At 45.4% G+C, this 9,763-nt stretch overlaps 1 protein-coding gene across 2 annotated transcripts; it reads right to left on the bottom strand.

Moving 5' to 3' along the window:
- Positions 1–92: 92 nt before the first annotated feature.
- Positions 93–8,099, bottom strand: LOC139926785 (ETS-related transcription factor Elf-1-like). 2 transcript variants are annotated; one of them, XM_071918604.2, is made up of 8 exons: positions 7,922–8,099; positions 4,859–5,302; positions 4,620–4,743; positions 3,501–3,611; positions 3,149–3,304; positions 2,945–3,019; positions 2,485–2,680; positions 93–2,234 (listed from the first exon to the last, which is right to left on the bottom strand). In XM_071918604.2, the coding sequence occupies exons 2-8, from the start codon at positions 4,919–4,921 to the stop codon at positions 1,598–1,600; spliced, it is 1,362 nt and encodes a 453-aa protein (XP_071774705.1). In that variant the 5' UTR covers positions 4,922–5,302; positions 7,922–8,099; the 3' UTR covers positions 93–1,597. The 2 variants fall into 2 exon arrangements, with proteins under 2 accessions (XP_071774705.1, XP_071774706.1); XM_071918605.2 differs by lacking the exons at positions 4,620–4,743; positions 4,859–5,302; positions 7,922–8,099 and adding an exon at positions 4,201–4,341.
- Between the last annotated feature and the right edge of the window lie 1,664 nt (positions 8,100–9,763).

The following is a 9,763-nucleotide window of genomic DNA, read 5'->3' on the forward strand; positions in this document are numbered from 1 at the left end:
TATTAATCACTGTCAGCCTCAATAGGAATGACAGCCATTGCACACTGATAAAGTGAATGTGAAGCATGAATGAGTCCCATTTCACCCAGAAGTTGACAAAATTAAAAGTTTATTTCATGAATATAATAATTGACCGTTTTCCTTTCCACAACCTCTCGACTGCATGACAGCAAATACACCAAATAAAGCGATAACAGAAACTCCATCTCTCTCTACTACAAGGTTACAAATCCATTATCAATATAGCATACAGTATCAAGAGACCTGATAAAGCAAAGCAAGGGGACTCCTAATAAATGGTTTATTAAAAAATAAAGTGGAAAAAATTGTTTTGCATAGGGTTCCCTGGGGGGGCAAGGCACACTTATAAGCATCAAAGATCACCTGAAGAGAAAACACAGAACTTAACATCATTTCATTACATAGGGCCAGCCATTTTACTCCTTGCATAAGAGTATTTGAGTGCAAGGGGGAGTATACAGTTTGTGCAGCAAAACAAAGTTTTACGAACCTGAGGGAGAAAATGGCGACAAGGCACAAAGTCAAGCATGTTCACAGACATATACAACACACAATACATAAACATATCAAGGCTTTAGAGGTCCAGATAAGCATCGATAACCGTTATAACTGAGCAGAGTGTGTGCGTTTCAGAAAGGCTAAATACTAGCATTCTCCAAGAAGAGGCACTGTAGCTAAATGAAAGGCGTTTCAAACTTGATTGTCAACTAAGGATGAATCTGTGTCCACTCTAAATACATTAAATATAAACGGCAACAGTGCTCAATTACTATTCTATAAATGACAGTGATCCCTTGTTTTCACCAACTCACAATACGAACACAACTCATTAATCATAAAAATCAGAATATGGAATGTATTCCCTCAATAACCTTATGATTACTAGAAACACTGGAAGCGGGGACAGGGTGGACTGAGATCTTGAGGCACTTAGGGAGGGAACATACAGCAGGGGTAAACAATAGTGCAAAGCCATTTTCAAGGCAGAGGAATGAGTCAGGGCACGAGAGTAAAAAACACAGAGAGAGAAAGACGACGAGAAAGAAAGTGAGGGAAATGGCAAGAGAGCGAGAGAAAGGGCAGAGACAGAGAGAACAGTGTACTGATCGGAGAATTAGCTCCATTACAGTGGAGCTGAAGTGCAAGCAGAAAGTGTATTGAGTCTCTGCAGAGTGGCCGTAGATTCCAGTGCATTTCTGTCTTTGGTGTTAGGAGGGCAAACAACAGCAATAGATTCGGAGACTGAGGAAAGGATGAGATAATGGTCGAAGGCTGTTATGTTGTAGTTCAAGGGCAAATTGCTGAATGCCGTGAGAGCTTTTGGTTCCTGTCAATCTGAAGGTCGAAACTCAGACCTCAGAGAGGAAGTGCAGATCTAGGATTATTAATAATGTTCCCATCACCATCTCATTTAATGTAATGTAAAAGAGAAGAAAAACAATCCTAGATCAGTATTCCTACTCTCAAACACTTCAGACATATGAGTCCTAGTCTGCAGAGGTTGTCACGACAGCAAGGTGCAGCTCTGTTGTTGGTCCTGAGTCTGGGGAGTGGGTGGGGGGGCGGGGGGTCTGTTCTATTGGTCAGAGCTGGTGAGGGGCGCCAGTTGCAGAGTCACCACTTGTGAAGTGGTCTGTCCTGAGTGTGGATTCTCGTCTGTGGTGGCGGGAGCATCAGGCCTCTCCGCCTCGCCCTTGCAGTCCACAGCCACCTCAGCGGCGGCCTGTCGCTCGCACAGACTCCCCAGCAGCTGAGCCGTTTTGAAGACCGAGGCGTGACCCGCCGGCTGCAGCGACTGGACCCTCTGGAGGTTCTGGAGGGTCCGCAGCATCTCGGCGGACACGATAGGCAAGTGCTGCTGCTGGATCAGGCTGGTCCCCGCGGGCCGGAGGACGGTGCCGCGCTGGGCCGAGGGCCGGGGAGCCGGTCTGGTCCGCTGGTTACCTGGGGCTCGGACAGAGCCGCCCGAGCGCTTCTTCTTTTCTGTCAGGTGGGAATCTGCTTCGTCCACCGATTGGTCACTGGAGGATAACGTGCTGTCCTCAGGGTCGTCGCTCACACCTTCATCGTCGCCACTATTGTCATCATCGTCATTTTCCTCTTTGATGCCATCTCCATCTGTGATGTAGATCATGTCTTTGGGCAGCGAGGTGAACTGGTAGACCAGCCGCTGGCCTTCAACCTTGTTCAATATGCCTCTCTGGTAGTAGTACCTACATGAACACAGAGGCGCAGCATTAACAAACATAAACCGAACATCTACACACATTAGTCAGAATTTAATAGGAACAGAAACACTGAACCATCTGGTCCATTTTCCTAAAAACCCAGAGAATTACCCCTAGCCTTATGAAAAGAGGAAGAGAAAGTAGAGATATTATATTGAAATGTATCAAGCATGAAGCATGTTATGATAACACTAACATGTTTGTGTAGTCCTAGTCCCCCTTTTAAGTAGTGTACCTGAGTGCTCTGCCCATGGTCTCATAATTCATGTCTGGCTTGTTCTTGTGTTTGCCCCACAGTCTGGCCACTGCCTTGGAGTTGACCAACTTGAAGATCCCTGCATGGGGATTGGTCCATTTGATGTAGCGGGGGCAGACCTGCCGGTCCTGCAGCAGCTCCATCAGGAACTGCCACAGATACAGTGTGTTCCCTCCTGAAACACAAAAAGAGGAAACATGACAGAAAGCGAAAAAAAACAAAGAGAAACAACACAGGTGAAACGAGTTTTGTAAAAAAAATGATGCCGAAAGAGTCACAGCAGCTCCTGTTGTCACCCCAATTTCCTCCCGGGAATTAAAAAAGTATGCATGTATGTATGTATGTATGTATGTATGTATGTATGTATATATATATCTATCTATTTATCTATCTAATTGTGGCATGTTGCTTTCTTGCAAACATACATGGGGGACTGTACCTTTGTTGTATTTGTCCTTCTTCACTATGATGTCAGGTGTGGGAGACTCTGCCCTCCGATGTCGAGGTTTTCTCCCTGAGTTTATGGAGAAGAAGCATCTCATTTAAATACATTAATAGGTTCACAGTGAAGTGCACAACTGTTCATAATCATATATGCCATATATTGCTTGCAAAGATGCTGATAAACCAGAAAGTGACTGACCTCTCTTTTTGGTTTGATGGTGTGCCACAGGCTTCCTTGTATGCAACGTGTGCCACTGGGGCTGGTCAACAGCTCCCACAATCCCCTCTGCTGACACAGTCACCTGGGTAACAGGAGTAGTGATGACATCGCCCAGTGACGGTAAAAACATCTGGGCTGGAGGGGGGGCACAAACTAATTTGTAATTAATTAATTAGAGAGAACAGAACTGTGAACATCATGTTTAAAAATAACACCTCAAAGTCAAACATGTCCTATATAAAAAGCCTAAGAGGTGAGGTCTTAGCAGGGTGTTTTGAACATACGAGTGAGTAGTGTAACTTGGGTGCTGTGGTGTGTGTGTGTGTCTTACAGTAGTGTTGTTGTTCCAGGGAGAGGGTGTCAGGGGAGTCCATGTTGAGAAGCGAGTCAGCAGCAACAAGTGTTTCCATGGTCTCCTCCTCTCCACTTTCACATGCCTCCACTATAGACCAGAGAGAAGAGAGGAACAGAGAAAAACACCGATGAACAGGAGGAGGAGGGTGGAGTTTAGCAGGAGGGAAAATGTGATGGGTATTGGGGGTGAAGCATGACTTTTATGACCCACACAGTGATAACTGATACAGCAGACGAAGTTATGTACTATTAGTTAGCTATCTTAATTCACTGAAGATCCAGCAGCGACCTAGTTTGCTCCTTTGCTCCAAAGCTACAGGTAGCTAACGTTAGCTAAAGCTGGTCAGCTAGAACAGTGGCTCCCCTAAAAAGTTGGCAACCACTGAGCTAGAAAACATCTGCTAGCTACTGAACAGCTGTTTATCTTGGGCTGAAAAACTTTATGCCAGCGACCTGTCAAAACACATGGCAATACTTAAAGAGACACAAAAGGTACAGTCCGTGTCCTGAGACAGTTGTAGTTACTTTTATGATGTAAATGGTCCATATCTGACTGAGTGTTGCTTGCGACAGTAACGTTAACCGTTAGCTAGCCGAGCCTCGCCGTGCACAACTTTAGCTGCTCTCTCCACCCAAAAAGCTGACGAAAAACAACTCGAGACAACAATATAACTTACTTTTAATCCCCTGCACTGGTGAGGAACAAGCCATAGCACGTGCGCTGTAGACACATTTACCTACATCTACATTCTAGTATCGTTCATTAGCTAACTTTTCCAGGCAAGCTACGAATGTTTTGTTTCACTTCCTGAATTTTTGTAGGGGGTGGTCCATGTGCGACGGCTGCTACTGCGCATGTGCACCCCCCCCTCTGCACTGCTCTTTTTATGAAGAGTTTAATTTGTCAGACCTGAAAAAAACTTACCTCATAAAACAAAGGTAACACTGTTGAATAGCATTTAGCATAGACTGCCAGATGGCAGGTGAACTTCAGTAGTCAAATGTGACAGGCAAAGAAAGGATGATGTGCGTGTGTGTGTGCGTGTGTGTGTGCGTGTGTGTGTGTGTGTGTGTGTTTGTGTGTGTGTGCGCTGACCTTTCAGCAGTTGATGGTGATCCTCTATCTGGGACTGCTCACATGCCAGACCGGAGTATGAGAGCAGGTGTGTATCGGGGACCTGCTCCACAATCACCGCAGGGTAAATTGACTGTCCCTCCAGCTACAACACAGAGGGAGAGATGAATCAACACACACACACACACACTCTCTCTCTCTCTCTCTCTCTCTCTCTCTCTCACACACACACCCAAACACGCATGCCAGCATTTACTAACCTGTAACATGTTGTTAACACGGTCACTGGCAAAATCAAAGATGAGCTCTGTCTGCTGCAGCATGGTTGAATTTTCCCGAACACACACACACACACACAACAGTAACTCTATGACAACAGCATCTCAGCTTCCCCCCTGAAGACTGTTAACGACTCCACCGTTCAGGTCTGCTGTGTTTTTGTGGTCCAGACAGATCCAGCTGGAGTGAACCTCCTGATGAACAGCGGCCTACGGTCGGTCTGAATCTCCCCGGCGTGGCAGACGAGAAAGTCCTCCAGGATGTGTAGAGGCCAGCTCTCTTTCCATCCAGTGTGAGTCAACGGCAGAAAAAGCAATGTGAGTATAGTAATTGACCAGAGACACGGGCGTCACAGGAAACTCGCTCTGCGTCTCTTCTTGATGAGGAAGTGGGGGCTGCTAAACCGTCCTGTGGTCTGACTGAACCTGCCAGAGGAGAACAGAGAGAGACCAGAGAGAACGGGGTGGGGGTGGGGGTGGGGGGGTGGGGGGTGGGGGGGTTGGAGAGCTGTCAGAGACAAAAACAAAGAGCAGCACAGAGAGAGAGAATAACACACCTGCTGTGAGTGGCAGGTGGTAAAACAGCTAGACTTTTTTTTTTTTAATAAAATCTCCAAAGAAAGAAAATGTGGTCAGAGTCTGATCTAAAACAAGGAGAGAAAACATCACAGTTTTACATCTCCGCTCGCCCCTTTAATATATCTCATTCTTTTGCTCTTATCTTGCTTCTGAAAGAGGCCAAACCAGCAACAGGAAGGAAGCTTCTGCATCGCAATGTGCGCCTGTGCTTGTGAGAGTGTGTGTGTGTGTGTGTGTGTGTGTGTGTGTGTGTGTAATATGTGCGAGAGGGTGAGGGGGAGGCAGCTGGCGTCGCACTTGAAACATCAGCATGTCTTCGCTCAGCGTTCAAGGTTTCAGGGCCGTTTCAGCACGCGCGTTCTGTCGGTGGCAAATTCACAACTGCAAAACCAGACCGGGAGACTAATTTCTCTCCTCTACTTCTCCATTCTCTCCTCTTTTCCTCCTCCCTTGTTTTTTTTTTTTTTTTTCACGTTTAACACACCCTGTGCTTTGTCCCTCCGCCCTCTCCCCGCGTCCCCTGCCTGTCCCCTTCACATCACTGTTCCTTCTCTCTAATCCCCCTCGTTCTCAGCCGTCTTTGCTCATATATCCCTCCCTCGATCCCCTGCTCCTCTCTCCTCCATGTCTAAGTATTTCAAGTTAACCGCCGATTGAATACAGTCTCCTCTGTTGCTGTTGTACCGCAACCTCTCTCTCTCACAAGTGTCAAATTTCAGTTGAGGGCACACCTGCACGTATACCTTTAGCTGATGAAGATCACACCAATGTTTAAGTTTTGTGTACAATAGATCTCTTACTGTGAATAAACCTCACTAGGAAGTAATTCTAATCACTGAGCACTTTGATTTCAACCCCATTGATCTTCAGTTCAGTTAAACCAATCTTGGTACGCTCACAGCTCCTATGTTTTTATGTGTATGTTTCAGCTGACAGAGAGAGCTATGTGAGTGTGTGTCTTTGTCTTTGTGTGCGCGCGCGATAGAGGCACAACATGTTTGGGTCCGTTATCACACAGGAAGCACAGCTCAGTTAGGAGGCACCGCTTCCTGAGTTCCACTGCCAAACCGCTACCAACATCTCTGCCAGCAAATGGCCTTCTCATTTTCTTCAGCTTCCTCTGATGTTTTGCAGTCGTCGGTGCTCGATGATTTAGGCGGGACACTGGACGTACTGTAAGTGAAACGGAGGCTACAGCCTATAAGCGGCGTAATATGTTTCAAGTCGGTGAGGAGAATGGATCCTCTTTTTGAAATAAAAGGGTTACATGCAGTGTGTGAAGCCTGATACTTTCCCCTCAGTGTTATAACAGCAGAGGGAATTTTTTAAAGCAAATCAAAGATCTTTTGATAGCAAGATGATCTGACACCAAACCAACACTAATTCTCAGCAATTTGGTACTATGGTTCATTTTCTTTTTTTTTCTTTTTTTCCAAGGTATTTTCTAGGCAAGTTTGCACAGGAAAAATAACCTAATACTTATCACTTACTAAACTGAAAACCAGGCCTTGGATGGATGGTAAGCTGTCATGCATATAGTGGCAGATGGAATGCAAAACATTACTTGGTATCCAACCGATGATGAAAGCAGCTTGCGTTCTCTGTTTCATAAAAGTGAATAGTATTATGACAGTGAACCGATCTGCTGATCAATCAGAACGTGGGTCTAGTTGCGTTTGTTGACTGGTGATCGCTGCTGACTGCCACTGTGCCGTCTGCATATGTTCATTGTTAGCGTGCCCCGCAGTCTGCCGCTCTTACAGAGGAGGCTCTAACAGTATAGAGCCTTTGTTCATCAGTTCCCTGGTCACATAGGTTTGTCTCTGTGGCCTCAGCACTGGGATCTGAGTCTGTGAAGTGGCTGCCAGCCCCCTAAGGACACTGATAAGCCCCCATAACATTCATTCCCAAGTCTGTGTGTGTGTGTGTGTGTGTGTGTTTGAGAGCGAGAGACAGAGTGAGTGTGTGTGTGTGAACTAGGCCAGGCTGATAACAGTATGGCAGGAGAAGGAGCAGCTGATAAGCCCCTCTTGTTGCTTGGGGTAACCAGGCCTCGCTAAACGAACACAGTGAAATATGGTGTGTGGAGGGGAGGAGATTGGGAATCAAGGCTTGGTGGAGGTGGTCACAACACCCTCTGTTCTGATGCCCTTCTTGGTGCGCGTATATGTGTGTTGGTGTTTGTGTGTGTATGCTTTTGCCCTCATTTAAAGTAGCTCATATGCAACTACTTTTTCAGTCGACGTCTCTTGGCAGGGTGTGTATGTAGGCCTGGTGCCTCGAACGGCCATGCTCAGAAACTCCCACACACACACACTGCTGAAAAACACTTTCACTTTCCCTTCAGCACATGCCTACAACATACCACCACCTGAAGAACGAACAGCATTTTCTGTTGTAGTAATACGTATTTTCCATTATATAGAGTAGAAAACCCATTATATAGAATAGAAGCAGTGGGCTTACCTTCTGTTTATAGTTTGTGTCTGAATCTGTCAGAGCAGCAGCTGGCTGGAACATCCAAAAGAGAACAGGAAGTTGTTCTCATCCCCTTTGGCAAACAAAGAAATGCTGCATCTGGGTACAGACCTAGGATCAGTTTCCCTTTTTGAATTCCCAGTGACCATGAAAATGCCTGACAGACTTTAGATCAGTGCAGAGCGTGCCGATTTTTTTCCCCCTTCCCTTCAAACCTTGTCTGTCCTTGCTTCCCCTTTTTCCGGAAAGCTCCTCCCCCCGTGCGTTTTGATTGGCTACCTGTGTTGTGAGTCCAGGTAACCCGTAGTGACCATTGTCAGTGAGGAGCAAATGTAAACACGGGTTTATTTGCAATGTAAAGCAGCAGAGAACCGAGCAGCTGATCAGCAAACAGCCGTATGGCTTGTATGTGGGTATACTCCCAATAGATGTGTGTGATGAATATAAAAGATATGATGAAAAAGAGCTCAGGTTCCTTATTGACTTCACATATTAAATTATTATATCAAATTCAACTAAATGAAATAGGATGTTCAGTATTAAGGTCTGCCTAATGCTTTATATGCTGAGTGTGCACACATGAGGCAAACAAAGACAGACAAAAAGACTAATAGACAGACACACAGACAAGTAGGCGGGCACACACACACACACACACACACACGCACGCACAGCTACAGAGACATGAAGTGAAACAGCTCTCTGTCCTTTATCCAGTCCCTGGTGCTCCCTAGTGGCCGAGCTCTGCACCAACAACCCCGATAAGTTTGAAACCCTCCTTTCATCTCCCTCCTTTCTTCTTCCCTCTCTTAATGAAGAGCAAAGGGGATAGAAAAGGCTTTTATGGCCATCGATCTCAGAATGTGATTCAGTGATAGTGCGGAGTCTGTACCGTGGGCTGTGTGATTCAGCAGCACCCTGTCACCGCTGTGTGCGAGACAACAGCTGCAGCTCTGTCACGTGAGCGAGCGAGTGAGCGAGCGAGCGAGCGGGGCCCCCTCTCCCCCGAATGCTACAGCTACGCCTTCAGACTCTGTATACTGTAACTACCATAATGATTGCATAAATACCCTACTGACTTACTCTGTGTGAATGTTTTCTAAGATAAACTATCTTGTCATGTGTAACCTTTTTATCATGTAAAATTAGATGTAAAAAAAAAAAAGCAAGTTAAATGTAAAATATCAAATTCTGTTCAAATGAAACGAGATGTCTACCAGATCATCTATATGCAAAATTGGTGACATTTTATTTTCCAAATGAACAAAAATGACATATCCAGCATTTGTAAAAACTGAAATGGAGGCTTACAACATGGAAAGCAAAGCACATTTTGGGGGAAGAATTAATGAGTATTATACTTATAGAGTCACTTAAAGACTATTGGTTGCAAAATAAATTTGTTTTTGAGGATTGAACCTTTTGCGTCTTTAAAATATTGGCTGGTGATCTTACCAAGATGAATATGAAACCCTTCATAGGATCCACAGTCCATGTCGGTGGGTGGAGTTGGACTGATAAAGCAGAGTAAATCAAGCATTTCTGCACCTTTAGCAGCCTACAATGCTTTACGAGAGGACATAAGATGTTTGCACGACTTCGACTCCCCTACATTCCTTCATCTCTCTTTGTCATTTTTCTCTCGACTGCAAATTTAGTCAGCTTCAAGAATGTGCTGGTTTGGCTCAAACTGAGGTTAACTCCCATGCTGTTTTTATAAAGTAGCAGAGGGCAGGGTTTGATTATTACAACGTGTTTGTCTGTGTGTGTGTGCAGTGCGTGTGTGTGTGCGCGTATGTGAGAGAGAGAGAGAGATAGAGAGAGAAAGAT

This window comes from Centroberyx gerrardi, chromosome 13 (genome assembly GCF_048128805.1).
Source record: "Centroberyx gerrardi isolate f3 chromosome 13, fCenGer3.hap1.cur.20231027, whole genome shotgun sequence".
Lineage (NCBI taxonomy): Eukaryota > Metazoa > Chordata > Actinopteri > Beryciformes > Berycidae > Centroberyx > Centroberyx gerrardi.